This window comes from Populus nigra, chromosome 2 (assembly GCF_951802175.1).
Source record: "Populus nigra chromosome 2, ddPopNigr1.1, whole genome shotgun sequence".
NCBI lineage: Eukaryota > Viridiplantae > Streptophyta > Magnoliopsida > Malpighiales > Salicaceae > Populus > Populus nigra.
Window position 1 is genome coordinate 40406550 of NC_084853.1, and position 23343 is coordinate 40429892.

General features: G+C 33.4%; 4 protein-coding genes and 1 long non-coding RNA gene across 5 annotated transcripts; 1 reads left to right on the forward strand and 4 right to left on the reverse strand.

The window, feature by feature from the left end:
* Window positions 1-320: 320 nt before the first annotated feature.
* Window positions 321-996, reverse strand: LOC133682178 (uncharacterized protein At5g01610-like). The gene has a single exon (XM_062105455.1). The coding sequence runs from the start codon at window positions 912-914 to the stop codon at window positions 393-395; it is 522 nt and encodes a 173-aa protein (XP_061961439.1). The 5' UTR covers window positions 915-996; the 3' UTR covers window positions 321-392.
* Window positions 997-3696: 2700 nt separating this feature from the next.
* On the reverse strand, window positions 3697-6828 carry LOC133682474 (exocyst complex component SEC15B-like). Its single transcript, XM_062105819.1, has one exon. The coding sequence runs from the start codon at window positions 6277-6279 to the stop codon at window positions 3862-3864; it is 2418 nt and encodes an 805-aa protein (XP_061961803.1). The 5' UTR covers window positions 6280-6828; the 3' UTR covers window positions 3697-3861.
* Window positions 6829-8266: 1438 nt separating this feature from the next.
* LOC133682033 (large ribosomal subunit protein eL18y-like) lies at window positions 8267-10705 on the forward strand. The gene is made up of 5 exons (XM_062105270.1): window positions 8267-8419; window positions 8530-8619; window positions 8729-8857; window positions 8963-9145; window positions 10310-10705. The coding sequence occupies exons 1-5, from the start codon at window positions 8417-8419 to the stop codon at window positions 10466-10468; spliced, it is 564 nt and encodes a 187-aa protein (XP_061961254.1). The 5' UTR covers window positions 8267-8416; the 3' UTR covers window positions 10469-10705.
* A 588-nt stretch (window positions 10706-11293) lies between these two features.
* LOC133682034 (uncharacterized) lies at window positions 11294-12775 on the reverse strand. The gene is made up of 2 exons (XR_009836599.1): window positions 12391-12775; window positions 11294-12300 (listed from the first exon to the last, which is right to left on the reverse strand). It is a non-coding gene; the product is annotated as an uncharacterized LOC133682034 (long non-coding RNA).
* Window positions 12776-13799: 1024 nt separating this feature from the next.
* Window positions 13800-16957, reverse strand: LOC133682032 (uncharacterized). Its single transcript, XM_062105268.1, has 4 exons — window positions 16319-16957; window positions 14690-14928; window positions 14021-14320; window positions 13800-13949 (listed from the first exon to the last, which is right to left on the reverse strand). Exons 1-3 carry the CDS (start codon window positions 16781-16783, stop codon window positions 14071-14073), a joined length of 954 nt encoding a protein of 317 aa, XP_061961252.1. The 5' UTR covers window positions 16784-16957; the 3' UTR covers window positions 13800-13949; window positions 14021-14070.
* Between the last annotated feature and the right edge of the window lie 6386 nt (window positions 16958-23343).

A 23343-nucleotide genomic window follows, 5' to 3' on the forward strand; every position in this document is an offset into this window, starting at 1 on the left:
AGGTATTTGTTTTAGAGGTGGATGTTGAAATTTAGATGTGGACACCATTAAAAACTACAAAACAAATAAAAAATATTAGTTTTTATAATTAAGTTTTTGTGTATAATTAAATTGTATCCTATCACAAAAGCTAGACTCCTTGAATACCTATGATCATTTTAATGCAATCAAGTCTGTATGAAATTCAATTTGGCATCACAAAAATAAATTTTATACTAAAACATTTTATTTCTAAGAAGAAGAGAGACTTTATCAGACCACACAAATCAATCGGAAGATGTTCAAGAAAAAATGAAGAATGAAAAATGAAGACAGGACAATTAAAAGACAAAATCATTAATTTATTCTGGCAAATGCTAACGAAGACAAGTCACTGGGACCTAAATAAATTTCTAAGAAGAAGAAAATCGACGATTGAGTCTGCCTTTCCTCAAGTCGACATCTTTACAATCAAAGCCACATCCACAGATGGGGCACTCATCGAAATTACTCACAGGAAAATTAGCAGAAGCAATCCCTACAGAAAATTCTAGTTCATCTTCATCACGAGTCACTTCAACAATGCTAAGCCACAGGAAGAGCACCTTCACTTGAATCCCACTTAATTTTGAGAGCTTGTCTTTGGCTATCACGCCCTTAACAGTGGACTTGTACTTGAGCTCATATGAATCGATTTTGAATGAGCAAGTGCCATTAAGATGGACTGTGAACTTACCTGTTGAGTTGTTAAATTCGAAGCTCGTTACTCCTGCGGGAAGGAGACCGATAGGAAAGTCGTATTCCTGGAGAACTTCGTATACTGTTGATGTGTCGTCTGCATTGACGAGTGAAGATGCTGAGAGAGCTAGAACCAAGAAAGTTGGCCAGAGGGAAGCCATGGGAGAGATGGATCTTGAGCGGAGAGGCGAACCCATTTCATCTGTACTCCAATGTGGACCTGCAAGTCTCTTTATTAATCTTGTGTAGTTGGTTTATTGACTCGTCGTTGGGACTTGGGAAACGCGGGGTAGATAAATATATAATTACGAAGCCTGAAAATGGCCTTCTGTTCTACAAAGAGTTACGTAGGCTACTGCCCTTGTGGCAGTTAAAAGTGGCGGATGTGGCTTTACAGAGTTAGGTATTCTGTTCTAAGAGTTTGTAACTCGTTACCTCATGTCTTTTTATTATAGTTATTTTTTATTAAGTTTAATTTTTAAAATAAATTTTATTATTAAATTAAAAAAAATTAATTTATTGAATATATACTTATGTTCACATTTTATTTTTTCTAATGATTTATTTTCTTTGATTTATCTTAACAATTTTATTTTATTTTTGTGACGAGTGATGTTTATAATAAAGTGATAATGCGTTGCTAACAATTCTTTTTTTTTTCTTTTTATTCTAGATATTAATGATACATTTGCTTTTGTTAATTATTGTCAAATAAATTTTTTTATGATTCATCTATTATTGTTGCTTGTAGTTTAAATTATATTATTAGACTACTTCTTTATACATATTGTTGTCATCTAAGCATTTTTTTGTGTGCTAAGAATTTTTTTGATTGGCCTGCATTACAATACAGGTTACTGGTCTAGTAAAATACTAAAAGATATATATTTTTTAATGCACACAAACATTATGTACTATCTTATATTTTACCGAGGACTCATTGTTTAAAGTTTTTATTTTTTTTTTATTTTGATACCCAGACCTTTTGTTTTACATGATTGAATAATTTGTTATCCAAATTAAAAAATAATTGAATTAGAGTTGTTAAATAAGGATAAAATTAAAAGATAGTGGACAAAGATGTAAAAGGCATCACAAATGGATAATGGTTTCATGATTCTCATAAAAAGTTCAATTTAGTCCTTAAATTTCATATAATATACCTATTTGACCCTTACATATTTTTTCAACTCAATTTTGGTATAAAAGTTTTATTTTTGTTATTTTTTAGTGTCTGATTTGAGAGAGAATAAAGACAAATATGTGGATTCTGATGGTAAAGAAAGAAAAATATTATTGATACCGATCTTAACTAAAAAAATGATCAATTTTTGTGTCAAGTTATTTCATATGATGAGGAGAGTTTAATTTTAAGTTTTTTTTTTTTTTACCTTGAAAGTGCTTATAAAAACATATCTGATTTGAGAAAGGACAAAGACAAATCTGTGGATTCTGATGGTAGAGAAAGAAAAATAGTACTAACACCGATACTGACTACAAAAAATAATCAACCTTTGCGTCAAGTTATTTCATTTGACGAGGAGAGTTCAATTTAAGGTTTTTTTTTTACCTTAAAAGTGCTTATAAAAACATATCTAAACTCGGAATCTGGGTAAAAATCACACGATGAATCATTTGTCTTAACAAACGACGCGTCGTCTAACTTATTTTTAAAAAAAGTTTTTATAAAAATATTTTTAATTAAAAATATATTAAAATAAACTTTTTGTATTTTTGACATCAATACTTAAAAAATAAAAACAACAACTAAAGAATACTAATTTAATATCATTTCAAACAAAAAAACATTTTAATTAATTAATTTAATTTTTAATATAAAAAAAAAAGAAATATTAATTTATCTAAATTTGATATCATAATGCTTACCCTGGGTAGTGGAATTGGAAGTTGTGAGAGAAATGGAAAGGGTAGGGTCACCTCCACTCGCTCTTGATGGCAGTAAAGACGGGCTCCTCTTCTTGTATATGTATTTTAGGCTTGTACTAGTTTGTTGATCCACACTATTTTCATCAACGCAGTCCGCTAAAAGAAGACAATGTCTTGGACCAAAGCATATGCCATGTGAAAATCTTATTTTCATCAACATGGGGTCCTCCAATCCTTCTTTTACCACCACCCAAGAGGTCGCCCGGACAAAACTCCACTGTAAAGCATAGACGCCATTTTAGCGGCCCTTTCCCCTCTTCCAATTGTAAGATGGATAGCTTTCGGCTATTCTAAAATGTGATGAACTCTATCATTGCCTTCCACATTCTCTCCAATTCTCTTATGTTACAACCCGTAAGGTTGTCCTGACAGGAGATGGGCAATCGAGCCTCCCCATCTCATATGACACTACCCAAAAAATACTCCCTAGAGGTAGTGCTTCGGGTTCCAATAAAGAACACCTTTGCCCTAGAGAAGATCTATTGTCATTTATTAAACCACCCAGCGTTGGAGTCTGAAAAGTTCATTTCAATAGCTAAGCTTCAAGATAGTAGTGGCTATAGACAGCTACAGTCAGCTCACCATGAATCTAGTCCAATCCTGGCTCAGTCTGAGAGCAGATATAATTTAAAGTCTAGTGGAGAAGGGTCAGCTAGATAATGCAGAAACTCGCGAGCTAGATTAGATTATGAATGGTATATATTAAGCCAGCCAAAATCATGGTTATCTAGAACAGTCTTCCTGGCCAACGTAAAGTTACTGTTAAGAGGCATCAGCACTGTAAGCAGTGGCTCGAGCTCCTGTAAGATGCCATATTGATGGAAGATTGATTTCTTCGCCTTTACTTATTTTTTTGTTTTTGTTTGTTCCCCCTTTCTTTCCCTGCTACTAGTGGGGCAGGAGGTGGATGGATTTTATCCCCACCTCGTCCACAGCAAGGACGTCAGGGGGAAAGGGCTACGGGTACAGGTCTCACCTTAGATCTATCACAATGAGCAACAGCCCTCATTTACACAACTCAACTCAAAAGAATTCAATCAAACAATCTGATGCATATCTAAGAGAACTATAAGCACATAATATAATTTTCACAACTATTAATACAATGAGAAGAAAAACATTGGAAGCAAATAAATGTAGCAATGATCAAAAGACAGTAAAAAGAAAGAAGGACCATACATACAACAACGTATGAAATCAGCTAACGTCCCTGAGTTTTTTTATCAAAGCATCCAGAGACTTCTTTTTTGGATTCTGCCTGGCTCCCCTGCTCCCAAATGTTCCAAATAGCCGATCTGAAGGATCCCTCAACTTCTCTGATATTGTCATTACTTTCCTATGGTCCAACATATTATAACTCCTCTCCCTGATCACAGGATTCAGAAAATTCTCAGGATGATTGCTCAAAAGCAAATTAACCAGTTGCCTCGCCTCAGCAAGTGCTGTTTTCAACTGATTTGCATCCCCTTCAGAGAACAATGAAGCTTGGTTATCAGCAAAAGACTCCAACAATCGAATGTCCACGTCAATCCCCATGATAGCATTAACATTAAACCTCTTAACTGAGTCCCCAAGTAAAGCCCCAACAACCATCTCTGAAATGTGAGAAAGAACCTCTTGCAAAACCCTTTTCAGAACAGGAGTTGGCAATATCTGTTGAGCAGTAGAAACCAAAGTTTCCAAATATATCATGACTTCATTCACGTATTCATTGCCGCCCTGCGTGGGCTCATCAGCCATCCAGTTCACATTCTCTATCAACATCATAAAACCATCAACCTTCTGTTTCAGCAGCCCGGATAGCATCTCTTCAGCTGCATCACGAGCATTGTTGAGAGGAAACCGTCGCCTACCCCTCTCTGCCATTCTCAAGGGAATGCCTGAAAGCTGCGCAGAATGACGGAAGAAGAAATCACAAGCACGTTCTAACACGGCCATGTTTGCTGCAACCTGCATAGCCTGGGATACCCCGTGAACTGATGTGTTAATAAGCTTCAATAAAGCTTCATCCAAAACCTCGCTCAAAAGCCGGTCCAAATATTTCTTTATAACATCAAAGAATTCAAGCTGCCCACCATACGACATAAAACTCACAGAATCTTCAATAAAGGACCGCACAATTCGGCAACAATCAGGCACGGTGGATGAAAAGGGTGCAACGTAAGGAAACGCCGGTACAATGTCTGATGTCTGTAATTGAAATGAAAGCACATTCATAGAATATTCATACTCTTTCTTCATCAACATCTGCTCAAACTTATCTGCAGAAAGCGCTTCAGCAATCTGCCTACGACAATCAGACAACAATAGCTCATGGTATTTATCCCTGTGCTTGCTCAAAACATCTAACAAAGAATCAACAGGGTACCCATATCTACGCAAAGTTACTCCAAGCAAACTCACATAATCCTTAATCAATAAAAGATGATTCGCAGTTTGCATTCTAGAAAACTGATCCTCTAATACTGAACACATCTTACTAACAGCGGTTTCCCACAAATTCTCAACTTCCATTCTCGAAATCAAACGCCCTCCAGTCCTCAAAATCTGATCTTCCACAATAAAAAACCCGGCAATTTGTGCGAAAAAAGTCTGATGTGATTCAAGAAATGGAGTCATCGAAGATACCTGAAAATCCGAAGTCAATTGAAGCTTCCTATTCTCAAAATAATACTGCTTAAACCGATCTTCAAGTCCTAACGTCTGATTTATATGATAAGCCCTATAAAGCGGAGTCAAATCAAACCCCAACAACCCACTACCGCCACCATTACTATTACCATCATCACCGATCACACCACTAAGCCCATCGTCCTCCTCCTCCTCTTGCAAAGCATAAACACAATCTCTCAAACTAAGTCTACTCTGTTCTTCAGCTTGCCTCTGCTTAATCCTCAAATCCTCCTCTCTCTGCCTCGCCGCCGAGGCTTGACCAATAGCCAATTGCCCCAAATTCCGACAGGCGACACGAATCTCCACTAACCAATCACCAAACTCTTTACTAACCTTCCTCTCTATATGCGATCTAATCTCCGGGATCTTCTTCTCTAGCATTCTCTTCAAAGTAGACGACGGCGTTTTATCTAAGAAATCAGTCTCAATCGAATCCACACACTTCAACGCCATGTAAAAGTTACCGCCAGATAAATGGAAATTACATCTAGAACAAAGCTCTAGTAGCTTGATACAAGAGAAAATCATACTGAGAGCTAAGTTCACATTATTCGATCCAGTTTGTGCTTCGAGGTAGGAATCGAGGGAGGTTAAGAGGGGCCTAGCGACGGACTGGAGCTTGGAGTTGGAATCGGAGAGTGCAGATTTGAGTGAATCGACGTCGGAGAGGAGAGATCGGAGGTCATCAACGGCTAAGATGAAGTCTTGATAGTGAGCTTTGCAGACTTCTTCGATTTCAGATTCTTTGGAGCGAGCGAAGTGGCGGAGATTGTGAAGGAGTGTCTCCGGCTTGCCAGATGCGAAGGCTTTGCGGACGAAAGGTCCGAGGTCCTCGCCATTGCATACGGCGGAGGATAGGAGGAGCTGGTCTTGTTTGTCGGCGGAGTTGTCAGCGTCTCCGTTCGCCGGAGCTACTTTACGGCGAGCCTTTGAGGGGAGCATAGTAACTGATAATCGGGGAAGAGAGGGGGTTTGATTTGAGTTTAGAAACGGTTATTTGGACGGTGGGGGTAATCTGGTTGTTTCAAGGACTGGAAGACACGTTTTTTGTATGACTTTTTTCGTGATTCTGATTTTGGAAATTCGATAGCGGCGGTCCGGTTAAGGCGGTGTCTGAAATACGAGCACTATCTTTCCTTGTAAAATCTCCTTAACCGGAAAATGCCGGCGCTAACAAATTGTTCGATGTTTGTTAACCAACTGGATTTAAATAAAAAAAAATTATCAAATTTAAATCCAATAGCATAATAGGCATTTACACATGCCCGAAGCTGTCTCTTTCTTTCTCCCTTCGGTGCGAGGGATGGACAAAGAGAAAGACGAACCCCGGCAAGAGACAATCAGCATTGAGATGATTCTCCCATGCCATGTACAATTTCCTGCTAGCAGCACCCAACTTTGCCTGAAATCCAAAAATAAAATAAAAATTGTTCTTCATACAAATAAATCACCATAAAACTATATTCCAAAGGATGCCACGGTCCATAAGTAATGAAATATGGATCTCCCGATCTAATTAAATGATCGATCGAGGATAACATTAACAATTGCCACGTTAATTTGTAAGAAAATAAAATTATAATATGATTTATTTGTATTTATAGCACTGTGTCACATGTAAAAGTTCCCCTCAAATCGTCTTATGATCAAGTCTTGTCTTATTTTCCGAATTGAAGCATGATGGGAATGCGGATCAATGGAACACTGCCTTTTGTTTTTTAAAATTATGTCCCGTGCTTATATTATTGCTAGCTATTTTCGTTTAGCCGGGATAGTAATTTAAAAAAAAAAACAAAAATTGAATATACAAATATACTATCATTTATATTATATATTTACGTATCAAGCTTGCACTAGCAACTTCTTAAAATAAATAATTAAAAATTAAATATCAAAATACCCTCCTCATGACATTAGAATTTATAAATAAACTCATGTTAAAGGATAAAAATACATTTAAATACATGTCTTATTTAAATTGTAGCCTAGAAAGAGAAAAAACAAAAAAATCCTTAATCAATGACTCTAGTTTTTTTTTTTGACATTGAGGGCAAAAAAGTATTTTTAGTATTTAAAAGTTTGTGAAAAAACAAAAATAACATCGGTCAACAACTCTAAATTTTATTAATTTTAGGGATAAAAACATAATTTTTCACTGCAAAACATTTGAAAAATCACTCGGATATCCTCGAATAATTTTTTAATAATTAATGAATCATTAGAAAAACTAATGAGATAGAACCAAGTTTAAGAGGAAGTATGATCATACCAAGCTAGCATAGCAGGTAAAAAATCCAAAACTTTAAATTCAATTGTTAAATTAAATTTAAATTTTTATAAAAGATTCCTAAGACCCATTTTTAAAGAGGATCTACTTCACCAATCCATCCATCACGTGGAATTTCTTGAATTAGGCTATGAATATTTTGTTTTGTTGTTTTTCATTGGTTATTCTAGATTTTATGATTTTTTACTTTTTTTTTTCTTGGATTATGATTTTTCATAAAAGATTGTTCTTGTAATTTTTTAAAAAAGATAGACTTAATCGAATTAATATTTTAGAAATAAAAATAAGATTTTATGGCTTGACCTTATTTCAGCATATCTTCCCTCTTTCTATTATTATTGTTGTCCTTCTTGCCCTTTGACCTGCATAAAAAACTTTAGCATGATTTATATATATATAAATCAGCTAGCTGAGATGAGACGAGGGCAAGTTGTTGAGTAAGTGCGCCAGCAGCAGAGAGAAATGCATTGACAGACAGGCCGTGAGGAGTGGATGGAGATGCACCTAAATTCAGAAGATTTTTTGTCGTTTAATTTGCCACACGTTAAGCGACATTTTTGTCATGTGTTTGTCAAACGAAAGTCTTCTGGAAACGACGTCGTTGAGCCAAGTGTAATGGACTTCATAAACAAACCAGCCCGGCCTAAAACAGGCCCAGTCCGAACTTGTCTGTTCTTACAGTACGTACTGAGGGGTCCTAAAACCCTAGCCTCCGTCTCGTTGCTTCTGTTTAAGGACATTTGATTTGCTTCTCTCTCAGCAGCAGCAGCAGCGAGGCACCCCACAACAACAATGGTATCCATCTTTCTTCGCCACCATCTACAAAAAATAATAATAAAAGAAAATAGAAGCCGTAACACTGTAATTATCTCTTACGCACTGTTGTATGTATGTGAAAATTGCAGGGTATCGATTTGAAGGCCGGCGGCAAGAGTAAGAAGACCAAGAGGACAGCTCCAAAGTCTGATGATATCTACCTCAAGCTCCTCGTCAAGGTAGGCTGCTAATACATGTCTCTCACTTTTTTTCTTTTTTCCCTATCTATCTCTATCTTTCTGTTATATATATATATATTGTTAAATTAATGGGTGGATCTGTCAACAGCTGTACCGGTTTTTGGTGAGGAGGACAGGCAGCAAGTTCAATGCGGTGATACTGAAGAGACTCTTCATGAGCAAGACCAATAAGCCTCCTCTTGCTCTCTCTCGTTTGATCACTTACATGAAGGGCAAGGTTCATCTCTCTCTCTCTCTCTCTCTCCCTCCTTATATCACTCTGTTTTTTTCATTTATATTACTTTTGTTTTGATTAGTGATATTATCTGTGTTTGTTAATCAGGAGGGTAAGATTGCAGTGGTTGTTGGGACAATAACTGATGATATTAGGGTTTATGAGGTTCCTGCACTCAAGGTTACTGCCTTGAGGTTCACCGAAACTGCCAGGGCTAGAATTGAGAAGGCAGGTGGTGAATGCTTGACTTTTGACCAGCTTGCTCTTCGTGCTCCTCTTGGTCAGAACACGGTATGCCAAATCTAACCAACCTCTTGGATGATATTTTTGTCAACTGTTGATTATTGCGCCTTAATTAAATAATGTGGCGCATTCAAAATTGGAATTGTCTAAACTTGGAACTCTGATGTTTAATAATTAAGCTTGAGGGACTCTAATGTTATTTTATTAACTGTCTTCATTGACCTAATTATGATTGTGATTCTAGTTGAAACTTGTTTTGTGGTTGAAGATAACAGGCTGATCTAAGATGCTTCTTATACTGGTTATTGTATTTTGGCAAGGGGTGATAAAGTAGCCTAATAGTGTTAGATGTAAAGCCAGGGAATGGGATGTGTGGGAGGTTCATATAATTTACTTTCCCTGAGCATGAACTGTGATTTACTTGATAAATTACATATTAGCATGATGGTTGTACTTGCAAAGAAGCATTTGGAGTATTCAATATTCTTTTAAGTTTGAAATATGGCTCTCTTGCAGTGTATTACCTTTATAGAAGTAAATGACTTCAATTCCCTATAAAGCTAAGCACCATATCAATCCTTTTAAATTTTGGGATGTACTTGGATTCTCAAGTGAAGGGATTATGAGCCTGCCATTGGTGGCGTGTTTTGAACTAGTTTGTTAGCAGGTTGTGTGAGTACTTTAAAAGTGCTTTCAAGTAGATTCAAAGGTTGTCAGCAGGTTGTGAGTACTGTAGTTTGTTAGCAAGTTTGCCTTCCATCTCATTTACCAGGCATATGATTGTGGACCAATCTTGGAACATTCAAAAGTTAAATTCCTAGAGTCAGACACATCATTTCACTGTGTTCACAGTGCTAGATTGTTCTCATTATTAATGTATAAAGCTCTGGTTGCACTTCTGTTCCTCGTGCCTCTATGTTTCCTTATAATGATATAAGATGAAGCAAGAACAGTGGAAGGAACACATGAGGATATGCTCATTAATCCCGAGCTTTCTTTGTAACCATTATTCTATTACCAGTTTCCTAGTTTTCCATGTCCTTTATGGTATGCATCATGCAAGTAAAATTACAGTGATCAACTTATACTTGATGGTTCTATTCACATGTGCAAATGGTTTCTTCTGCTCCTTTTTGGTGTGATTAAAGAATTTGTTTTGCTTGGAGCCTTTTCACATTGAGGATATTAAGGAATCATGGGCCAATGTTACAGGTTCTTCTCAGAGGTCCCAAGAATGCTCGTGAGGCTGTGAAGCACTTTGGACCAGCTCCTGGTGTGCCACACAGCCACACCAAACCCTATATACGATCAAAAGGAAGGAAATTTGAGAAGGCTAGAGGTAAAAGGAACAGCAAGGGATTTAGGGTTTGAGTGTGGTATCTCACGCAGAAAATACAGCCAAATCCAAGCAGATGCATCATCTATAATCCAATATGCAATTTGTTTGTTTTATCTTTTCTTTTCTTATCCTCACGTCTTGAACAATTATTTTGTCTTAGAAGTTAAAAGTTTCGTTTTTTCAATATTTTGATCCGAGCAACGATTTGTTTGTCAACTGGGTGATTAATGGTTTACTTCTGAATTTCAGCAATGTTACCGTTACTGATATCTGAGGTGGTTCGTGTCATTGAGATGATTCGTTTTCATTTGAGATGGCTTATTCGTACACAGAAATACAGTTTGTTCTTCTTAAGAAATAAGGCCTTACAGGCAAGGTTGTTAAAATCGTGATTTTAACACGGCACGGAACATGTAAACCAAACTCGGATCGTAAAAACAAATCGTAAAATCATAAGTAAAAGTGAAATAAACTAATAAACAATACAAATATCCAAACACTTAAAATACATGATTCAAATAAAAATTCATACATGATTTAAATAACTTAAAAATACAATACAATTATGTCCATAGAATTTCATTAACTAAAAATTAACAAACTTAAAACAAATAATTTGTTGGTGTGTTATATAAACTAAACATGACCTCATTGCTTTGATCTTTCTCGACATGTATCCAGCAGTTCAAGAATCAATATATACACCAATTCACACCAATTCGGATGTATAATGCTGAAAATTGAATAAAATATAACATAAAAACCAACATGGCAACAAATAGATTTTTTAAATGAACTAAAATGAAACTATTTTAAAATTATAAGCAAAATGTAGTCTACCAGGAGATAAATATGAATTTTGTTCATTAGATTTTTTAAACAACAATACCGTCATAAGTTGTTCTTTTATCTCATTATTTATCAGACTTTCCAGGGAATACCGAAAGCTAAAGCAACACATACAGAGACCATTAGATCATGCTCTGCCCTTTTGCAAATATTAGAGAAATAAAAAGAGCTTTTAAAGAGAATGGTAGAGCTTGCTTCACTGACAAAACAAGCAATGATCTTGCAACGTGAAACTCCAGTTTGACTAAGATAATATGAATTCCAATAATCACAAGTTGTGGAGTATGTTTCTTCATCTTAGATATGCTAATATAGGAAGCATGGGTTCGAAAAATACAGTAGAAAGCAACCAAAATTCAGGACAGTATTAAGCATTCATTTCATGCTCTGCTCATTCTGGTGGGAATTGCAATAAAAAGAAAGATGGGTTTTGGAGCTATATATGATGTAGCAGCATTGTAGCAATCTCCACATTGTTTTCGCCAATAGTTAACAAGATACTCTAAAATTCCTAGCTGTCCAAAGTGGTTGGCTTCAGGATTCATTCAAATTCTATCACGGGATCACTCCTGTTAGAGCTTAGAGGATTCATTTATACATTTTAATTATTTGCCGAAACCATTAGATATTTACAAAGGATCTTGGACAATTAAAATTATGAAAACCAGAAACTGAAAGCAACCATTTGAAAGCAACATCTTTGGTACCGTCTATCAGATTAGGACACAAACATTCAAAGATTGCAAAAACCCAATATGGCAATATATATATATACACACATACAAGACTTGTCAGCACAGTTAATAAGGCATGCGAAATTACAAAAGAGAAAAGATCTTATGATTCAGCAAATGAGCAAATGTTAATATGACAGGCACTCAAGTCTTTTTCTATATCAGACACTTCATCGCCATGGATGAGGAGGAAGAAGAAAAGATTAACAAAAAATAATGTGTTTACCTGGAAGATTTTCAGCACCAGTTGCAAGATTAACAGCAAGTTCAATATTATTTAACTGCCAAATCACCAAAAAATGAGATAAGATTGATGGCCCTCTTTTGTATAATAAAACATGATAGAGAAGGAGAGAATCCAACAAGCAAACCTGACCACTAATGAAAGAATCCAGCAAACAAAGCAGAGGAGTGGAGACTGGAAACTGGAGACCGGAGAGGCGGAGACAATCAGATCAAAGGCAAACGAAATAAAGAAAAAAAATGGGGGTTTTGAGAGAAAGAGAGTGGAAGGTGTTGGCTTCTGCTGGGTTTAAGATTTGAGAATAAAAGAATGTGAGATCTGCTTCTGCTAGGGTTGATTTGGGGAAAGGGAAAAGGAAAAGGGGGGATTTTTGTGAGACTAACGGGATGGAGAGGAGAGGACTGAGAACAGTGAGAAGATTCCATAGTTTTTGATAATTTTGTTAAACTCGGTAAACTCGGACCGAGTTTACCGAGTTTGACCGATTTTAACCGAGTTTGACTGAGTTTGATCGAGTTTACTAATTTTCGAGTTTTCTACCCGATTTGACACGATATACCTGAGTTGACTCGTAAAATCGTACGATTTTACGAGTCAACTCGCGAGTTTGACAACCATGCTTACAGGGTATAGTGATTTTAATGTTTTTATCAAAAGTTAGGTTTAATGTCGGATCTGTTTATCGACACAAAAATGAAGTCATCGATCCACCCACGTGAAAATGCAAAATTTAGTTGAGATTGGCTGGTGCTTAGTAGTTGGGCCCGCTGAGCCTGGGCAGGGACTCCATGATCGTGTGCATGCTTTTCATCTGGATTACATCCTCTTAGCAGCAGCAACTGACTTCGCATGATTGATATTCCATTGGTTCGTCACGGCCAATCTCACATGCTTTGTGCATCTGATCCCTTCCTCTTTTGTCACAAAATTGTTTTCCATTGGCTATAGGGCTCCTGGAGATGGTTGAGCTGATGTCAACGATTAGAGAAAGCTAAAACTGGATGGACATTTAATTTGAAGGTATTCTTCCATGCACATCATCAAAAAACCAAGAAGAAAGCATGCATCCTATCAAGCTCCGATTATCATGTCGCTCGGATAATCAGATTTCCCTTCATGCATATCAATTGACAGTCACAGAAAACAAATCTTGTGTTAACAATTTGGGTTTGCTGGTCGGGATTTGTAAAGTGATCAGCGTGAATTGAAGACTTACTCTATCAAGAAAATAAAATAAAAAAAAGGAAGAAGAAAAGAACAAAACAATAACAGAGAGATTCTGTATCTTTTGACATGAAGGGCGAAAACTGGGAGACACCCAACATGGAGAAAATCTCTCTCCAGCACAATACTTCTGTTCATAGAAATCCTTGTTCAGGTTATGACGTACCACAGTTACCAGATGACCTAGTACCTGTTGGGGATCTTACCTTTGGGTAATAAAACTGTAGTTGACTGGTTCTAATTTTGAAGATTTTGGGTCCCGAATATGAACAGTCTAGGGTACGATAAATCCTTTTATAAGACACAGTAGCGTCAGCACTCAGGAGCAGACAACGCCCAACTCCAACCTTGGGCTCAAAGACCCGCATTTATTATTTGTTGCAACCTATTTACACACTTTTAAGGCCATCCCGTGGAATGGAGCATTGCCGTACAGGAAAAGCAGACAATTGAGTTCTGCAGATATATATATATATATATATTTCAAGGCTCTATATATATATATATATATATATATATATATATATATATATATATATATATATATAGAGCCTTGAAAGGAACATGTATGAGATGTCTAATGCTAATTAAACTTCTTGATGAAATCGTAGATATGTGAGCTAACTTCCTCTGGCTTTTCTTGGTTGAGAAAGTGAGCTACACCTTCCATTATAGCTACTTCTTGCAAGAAGGGGACATATTTTTTTAACCCACCTTTGCTGATATAATCTTGAGCTCCAGGCATATTATAGGTAATGTCCAGGTCACCCACAATAAACTTCACTGGTACCTTAATTTGTAACCCAGTCCATGCTGCCATCAGCTCCCAGTTTCTGCAACAAGGAACAAAATTGAGTTGAGAAAATCAATTCCTTTCAGAAATGAAGCGGCAACTTTCAATGCCTTCAGCAATCTAATCCGCATCTGCTAATCGAGAATGCAAAAGTTTATGCCTTGACAAATATCTGCCCAATAAATGTTACGAAAAAACAATGGAAGAGATCCATTGCTCTGCTGAAACTAATATTGTATGAGAATTGGAGGTGAAATGGACTTGTGCACCAAATAAAGACATGGAAAATGAATCCTCTACCGAGCAAAGTGTCTAGTTACTATGATGATGAACAAGAAGATTAATGTCCTAAACATATTTTGACATATATTTGTATTAAAGTGAATAAGAAGAGATTGAGTACACATACAGGTCCAAGCATCGATAGTAGTTCAATCCTCCAGTGAAGCCTGTCTTGTTGAATTTGCCAGCATAATAGTTTATGTCTTTTTCTGACAACCAAGAAGGTAAATTTGGATTGTTAGGTAAACCTCTGAACCCTACCTCTTTCGGTATACAAGGTGGCTTTGGATTACGAGAGGTCAGAAACTTTCTGATTATTCTTGCAGTATCCATTTGAGCAAAGTCTTCTTCAACCTCTCCAGGTTCCTGCCTCACAAGTTTTGAAACTTTTTATGATGGTTAAATCAACCCTGAACAGCATTTACAGCAACTAGAAAAGGACGACTGAATACCAGGTTCTGCATGATTAGAAGAGTACAATTCCAGAAGGCTATATATCCAAGATAATTCCCAATAAATTCTATATAAAATCCATGGCACTTCAAAGAGTAAGATATCGGGTAAGAGAAATCCTTATTCTAGACAACTCGGAAGTAAATGTGCAACGCCTTTCAAGCTGTTAATGCAATTCCAGCAAAGTTTTCACATAGACATTAATAGCATTAAGGGTTTGTTTACTAACAGAAAATTATTTTTCTTTTCTATTTTCAGTTTCCTTTTTCTTTTCTGGTTTTTGTCTTTCAATGAAAAATTAGAAAATGTGTTCATTTGTAGAGAATGAGGACTAATTTTTTCATCCAAAAATATAAGAAATATACCAAGATTACAACTATTTTTTATAAAAAAAAAAATCAAAACTATAATTTATAATAGCCATCTTAATATTTTGCATTCGTGATAATAATCTAATGGTAGAAAATTAATTTTATTTCATGAAAAAGCTATGTTGTTAATTTAAAAAACAAAGAGAAAATACTTATATTAGACTTATAATAAAAATTAAATTCATGACACTAACTAAATATGAAAATCTAAAAAATAAATAATTTTAATCTTTTATATTGCTTAAAAATGTTTGCGTATAAAAGAAAAAAAAATTGTACAGTTCATGTCTTTTCTTTATTTGAAAAACAGTGGAAAACTTGTGAATGAAAACCGTGAAAAACCTCTAAAATGTGTTTTCTAAACTCGAGAAAAATTTGAAAAACTAAAAACCTCTAATTTTCTGGATAGAAAAGGTTTTACTTTATTTTGAAATAGGGCTTAGCTTTGCAATTCCTTTTCACTCTGTGTTGGGTCACTGAGTTGCTCCACTAGTTAAAGCTAAATGTTAAAGAGCACAATCCAAGGAAAACAATAACACTAAGGACATGATAAAGAATCTAATAATTGTTAAAGTTAATATTCCAAATCTGAACCCAAACATCTAATCTAACAATAACTCCAGCTTTAGGAACATGCGAAAAGTATCAAATCAATAAAGCGATTCTATTCTACCCCAACTGGAAATCAAATGAAAGAATTTGCAACATTTACTGCTAACGAACCACCAAACAGGAGCAAACATTCAAACCAGATTTGCCTTTCAGCACTAAAACCACTACTAAAACAACAAAAATGAACACCACCCACAATACGAAATTAAAAAAATAAAACCCAATTAGTAGCGTATAATATACAAAATAACTGAGGTAGAGAACAAGCTCTGAAACTGGAAACAAATATGCTGATAAATTCGGAAGTATTTTTGACAAACCTGAAACCTGCAGATATAATAATCATCACCGAATAAATCTCTACTAATCTGGACGAAACTCTTGTGTGGATTCCTGGGTTGGAACGCAACACTCATGTTAACCAAGGCCTTAATCCTGTCAGGCCTCAACAAGCAAAAGTACCAAGCCACCATTGCTCCCCAATCATGACCCACCAAAAACACCTTATCGATTCCCAGCGAGTCAATCAACCCCACAAGGTCGCCCAGGATGTGGAATACTGTGTACTCTCTATAATTCTTTGGCGCGTCAGTGTCACCGTAGCCACGAAGGTCAGGGGCTATACAGCGGTAGCCCAGGGAGGAGAGAGAGAGTAGCTGGTGTCTCCATGAGTACCAGAGGTCAGGGAAGCCATGGAGGAATAGGATCTCTGGGCCTGTACCAATTGATGCTATGTGCATGTTTATGCCATTTGTGGCTACAGTTGTGTGCTCTATCTTCTCCATCTCTCTCTCTCTTTTTTCTTTTTGGGTTTGTGCTGTGTTGGTGACGGTGATAACCAGTGATGGATGGTGCTGGTTTTAGCTTTCGTTTGGAAGCCGGCTTTTTTTGGAAATGTAGACAGCGGGGGAGAGAGAGGACAAAACGATGCTATATTTAAGAAAATAATAATAATAATTAAAGTGGTGTTTGGTACGAGTTTAAAAAAACAGAGGTGAACTAGCTATTTGAACGCGCCCTGTAACGGGTTAAATATTTTTTTCTTATATAAAAAAAAATTATATATTCAAGTTTTAAATGTAAATTAAAAAAATTATATGTTTATGTAATAAAATAAATAGAAAATTATGTACATTAATAAATAAATAAAATTATTTAGAATAACCAAATATAAAACTATAAAAATTAAAAAATATATATAGATTAAGATATTTAATCCTGCAAGATAATTAACTAGTTGTATTTACTAAATTTATTTATTAAAATTATTTTTTTATTCAATCAAATGATATTAAAAAAATAAATTAATTAAAATACAAGTAAAAAAAATATTGTGCTAAACTGAAAATATTAAAAATATTATTTAAAAATAAATATTTTTTATTTTGAAATATAAAGTTCTTGTATGTAAAATATAAATAAATATAAATAAATCAGAATAATATTTTTAAATATTAAATATGCACAACACCATAAAAAAATAATCACTATCCAGAAAAATTAAATAAGCAAAAACAGTCATAGATGAAAGATTTTAATTGAATCATAAATTTAAATTTAATTTAAAAAACATGTTAAAAAAATATCACTTAAAAAAATAATATCAGAAAAAAATAATAGCTTAGATATTGTGATTTAACTATTTAAATCTATAACCCGGATCATAAATTTAATTGGGTTCAATAAATCTTTCCCCTTAAATTTATATCAAACCTAAAAAAATATTAAATAACCAACCTTTTTTATCTTCAGATTAACTATTTTTTTTAATCCACCTTTGTATTTTTCACCTAAAAAACAAAATCCAGACTTGCAGGCCACAACAATGAAGAGCTCAAGGGATAAAAAAAGAAAAAGAAAAAACTAAAAATTGCTTGAGGTAATATTTTCCCTCCAAATTACCAACTTTTTTTTACCTCTTTCACCTAATAAGATTGCTCAAATGTCCCTCTGATCATTATAATTTTGTTATAATATATAAATTATATGTTTATAATTTTAAACATATTTAAACTCTAATATTTTCTTTGACAACTTTTTATTTTGTATGTTTGTAATAATAAACTAAACAATTCATGCTTATTAGTATAATTAATATGTACTAGTATTGTAGTAGCTTTTATAATTATGATTTTAAAAAATTATGTTTTAAAAAAACTACAAATTATAATTTTATCTTAATCAATATTTCAAGAAATTTGTTTTAGTAAAATTCATGTAAAACTATAATATATATTAATTAACCAAATAATTTTCAAAATGTAGGTAGTGCATGAGATAAACTGCACCATGAATGATGAAACAAACTATAATATATATTGATTAACCAAATATGTGACAGTGTTTAATAACCTTTTTCACTGGAACTAATATTTTATTTAATAAAATAAGACATATTTAAGAAAGTGATTAAATAAAATTAAAAAAACAATAATTTAAGTAGAGCCACACAAAAAGAATACTTCTTGATATCATAAAAAAAACATTGAAATCTTGTTTGTAAACTAAGTAAAAAATCAATTATATTACACTAAAAAATATCATAAAAAATTATTAAAAATATGTTAAAAAAATAAAAAAAAATAAAATTTTAATATTGAATAATGAAATTAATAGAAAAAATAGAAGGAAAAACAAAATCAATGAAAAAAAAAAAGACCTGGAGTACGTGCATGGACTTTAAGAAGCCCAAGGAAGCATGTTTTTCAGCTTAAGCCTGTTTGCTTGGGCTGTTTATTTTTTTCTTAAAGTTAAGAATTTTTTGAAAACAAAATAAGCAGAAGATGTGTTGCTTGTTATCAAACGACAAGTTGCTTGCCCATTCCCAGAGTTCGACACTCCGGTGAATAGAAAATCAAAGGCAATAATTTTTTTACCTAAACACTCATTTCAACCCATTTCTTTACCTAAAAATTTACTTAATTACTATGTAGACCTTAACAAATACGCATATAACTCAAAAATCAATCCAAAAATTCTAAATCAAATCAAAACTAAAAAACTTTCTTTGCCCAGATCTAACATCTCAGGCAACAAGAGAGCTAAAAAACTTCTAAATGAAACTTCTTTTATTAAATAAAAAATGAAACTCGTTAACAGTAAAATCAATATTTTTTATGGCTGAAATCAGTGTTAACTGATACTTTATCTTTCTACCACAAGAATCCAGCCATTTTCTTTTTTATTTCTCAAACTATAAACTAAAAATATATAAAAAATAAAATTTATGATCAAACTGAATTGGTGAAAGGTTAAGAGATTAAGAGTTTATATTTTAAAAAGTAGGCTACAATACAAAAATTAAAAATATCTACAAAATTGTCATTTATACAATGAAACATAATTTTCTTTTGTATAATGATAAACTTGAACTTTTTTAACATGGTTCCAAAAGTATTTTTTGGAAAACTAATGCCAATAGATTTTTTTAAAAAATATAGCACAATTTAGTAAAAATTACAGTTCCTAAGTATTTTAAATTACCACATTTAAGAAGTGTAATATGTTAATTTCATGAGAGAAGAGATAGGGAAAAAAAGATATAATGAGATCCCGAAGACGCATTGTAGTTTAAATGATAACACTTCGAATACAATAAAAAAAATCTTGATAAAATAAATCTAATAAAAAAATATAAATAATAACTAAAATAGACAATAAGCACGGCCCAAAACAGCAAGTGGATCATGTGTTTTCAAGTAAAGCATGTAGCCATACCAGTTTCTAACTATTTTAAATTACCACATTTAGGAAAGTGTAACATGTTAATTTCATGAGAGAAAAGATAGGAAAAAAAATAATGAGATCTCAAAAGCATAATGAAGTTCCAATAGTAACGCTTCCAACACAATCAAAAAAATCTTGATGAGATTAATCTAATAAAAAGAAATCATTAACGGTGACTAAAATAGACTACAAACACTGTCCAAAACAACAGGTGAATTACATGTTTTTAAGTAAAGCGTGTGACCATATTAGTTATCTTGGATGATTTTTTTAATATCATTGAATTAATCTCATAGATATCATCTTTTTGTTGTTATTGAAACTTTGTTATGCATTCATAATCTTATTTTTATTTCCATCCTTTTCTTTTATCTCTCGTCTCATGAAATTAACATCGAAAAAACTGCACTTGTAAACTGCAGTGTTTAGAAAACTGTTACTCATAGGGGAACAAAAAGTTGACACGTGCTATTTTGAAAAAAAAAAAATGTTAGAAAGGTAAAGCATCAACAAACTCCTTGTAATTTTATTCAATTTTAGAGATATTTATTACGTGTCTATTCTTTGTAATAATCCGGATCTACGTCATTACTCCAAAAAGAAAAGAAGTAAGCAGATGGCTAATAATTAAAGATTAGCAAAAGTACCTGAAATCTGCAGAGATAGTAATCGTGCAAGAACGGGACGCTTGTGGTGACCAAAGCCTTCACGCTGTCAGGTCTCATCGTGCAAAAATACGAAGCAATCATGGCCCCCCAGTCATGACCAACCAAAAACACCAAATCGATCCCCAGCGAGTTAAGAAGTCCGATCAAGAGTGTGTTTGGTATTATGATACTGTTGTGGTTGTGATTTGAAAAAAATTATTTTATAAAAAGTATTTTTAGTTAAGATTGGTTTGAAAAAATAGATGTATGGTTAAAACTGTGGTTGAAATTAAGGTTGAAGAAAAAACAGTTTAATGTGTTTGGTTAAGAATGCTTTTTAAATTGAGGTTATAAAATAATTTTAAAAAATATATATTGATAATGATGGTTTTAAATTTAAATATTGTAGAATTAACTACTCTTATTATATCATGAAATAAATAATACTTGATATAAAATATTTTTTATTATTCCATTAAACTATTTATAATTCCATTACGTACAAAATTCAGCTGATAAGAACTACAGTTTTTTATAAATTTGTGAGCGTGTAATAAAATTAGATAAAATATTATCAGATATAAAATTGATATTACAGTGCGAGTGAATTTAATGCACTCTATATTAGTTTTTCGGGAAAAAAATATTGTTCACATCATAAATTTAATTTACTCTAAATTAGTTTTTTTTAAAAAAAAAATGTTAAAAAAATTAATACACTGAAAAAAAAAAAACTGTTCACGTGAACAGTGCAAGTGAATTGCACTGTTCACGTGAACAGTGCATTCATTCAGGAACAGTGTGTGACAGTGTATGTTTCACAGGTAGAAACTTGTAAAAAAGCAATCTTTTACTGCTTCCAACAAATCGTGATCGTGCCGCATAAATATGGTGGGATCCATATGTTTTGATTGTTTAGTAATATGTAACCAAACGGTCATTTTATGCGTTTTTAAAGAAACGCAAACGCTAACGCGTTGTCAAACGGGTTCCAAAGTCGCCCACTTTGTGGAACCCGGTGTACTCACGTACTGATGTGCGAGCATCGGTGTCTCCATAGCCACGATGATCGGGAGCTATGCATCGGCAACCGGAGAAGGAAAGAGAGGAGTTGGTGCCGCCACAAATACCATAGTTCAGGGAAACCGTGCAGGAACAAGATTACTGGGCCTCTTCCTATTGATGCTATGTGCATGTTTATGCGATTTGTGGCAACTGTTGTGTGCTCGATCTTCTCCATATTTTTTTTTTTGTTTTTCTAACGTGCTTGATTGGTTTTGTTTTTGGTTTTTTCATAGCTATCAAACTGGCCGGACTAATGACCGTCGCATTCAGAACCTTATCTTGGATTGGGATTGGGTTTTGAAAGGGTAGATATTAATTCTGCTAAACCAGCTCTGGAAACTCAACAAGTGACTTAACCATATATATATATAGATGATTGTAGAGGCAATTTTAATCATTTTTTTTTTAATTTTACCCAAGATGATGATTTGAAAAAAAACAGTATTGTTTTGGAGATGACATAATTATCCAATGATCTGAGTTCTTAGCCAATAAGATCCCAAATCAAGCATAATAACTATAATATTTAATGGATATAATGAAATGAAATCAATAAATTAAAAAGGGAAAGGAGAAAAAGAAAAGAGTGAAATATCGGTGTAATAAAAAATTTTACTCCAATCAAATACAAAGCTTGCATAAAGCTGTTGAAGATAATCGATTGTCACCATAAAGCTGTTGAAGAATACCAACTTGAAAAGCCAATGTTGCCTACCGAGTTGAGATCTAAACTTGGATAAAATCTCATACGATAACTTTTAATTTAAGATGTTTTTTTTTATATTGATCGATGAATTTAAATTTTATTATTTTTATTTTATTATTAAATATAAGATATTATAAGTTTATATAAGTTTTAAATCTAAATTTTTTTAATTTTTTAATTCTTTTAAAAAATTATATAAATTATATTTTTAACTTAAACTTAATATTATTACCTCTATTATATAAGGTATTATAGTTTTTATATATTTTTTTAACTGAGTTTTATAAAACCCTGTTTGTTTTTGCGTTTTAAAAACGTTTTTGAAAAAAATTGAATTTTTTTTATTTTTTTTACTTTAAATTAATATTTTTTAGTGTTTTCATATCATTTTGATGCGCTGATATCAAAAATAATTTTTAAAAAGTAAAAAAATATATTATTTTAATATATTTTTAAATAAAAAATACTTCAAAAAATATCTAGCGCTTGGTATCTCATTTTATTATTATTCTAACCTAAATGGATTTGGATCGGTTTTTCTAACTTGATATTATTTTTTTATTTATATTATTGTAATTATACGAGTCTATTAGCTTGGGTCATGTCATTTAACCCTAGTCTAGGTGGTTTCTTTTAAAAAAAAAATGCTTGCATAACCTCGGCTTCCCTTACAATAAAAAAAAAAAAGAGAGAGAAAGAAGAAGAAGGATTTGCCCAGATTGTAGCGCTTGCCACACATATAGTATCAACTCAACACCATCCACCATGATATTCTCAACAAACTTCATTATACTAATATTGATGAACAACCTCTTTGGGAATTTCTTGTAATATTCAAGTACATTAATCATTCTTTTATCTCATTTAATTTTTTTTATGTCTTCGACAAAGGAATCTATTGTCGCTAACCGCGCTAATACTGCTCTTGAACAGGGGTCTGAATTCGAACACAAATCCATCAACAGCTTGGTCTTAAAAGTTTTATGTTTAAATGATTTGGTGGTGGTTCGGTGGTTATTGGTTTGCGGGCGGCAACTGGCAGAGAAGTGGATTGTGGCGGTTGTCGTGTTCTTTAAGATTAAAGAAAATCTTATTACAAATATTCTAGGTTTTAAAAATAAGATTTTCCTTCGAGGGAAGAGAGAAATTTACAAAATCAGTTTTGCGCGCAGTGATTGAAAGAATTAAGAAAATGGCGATT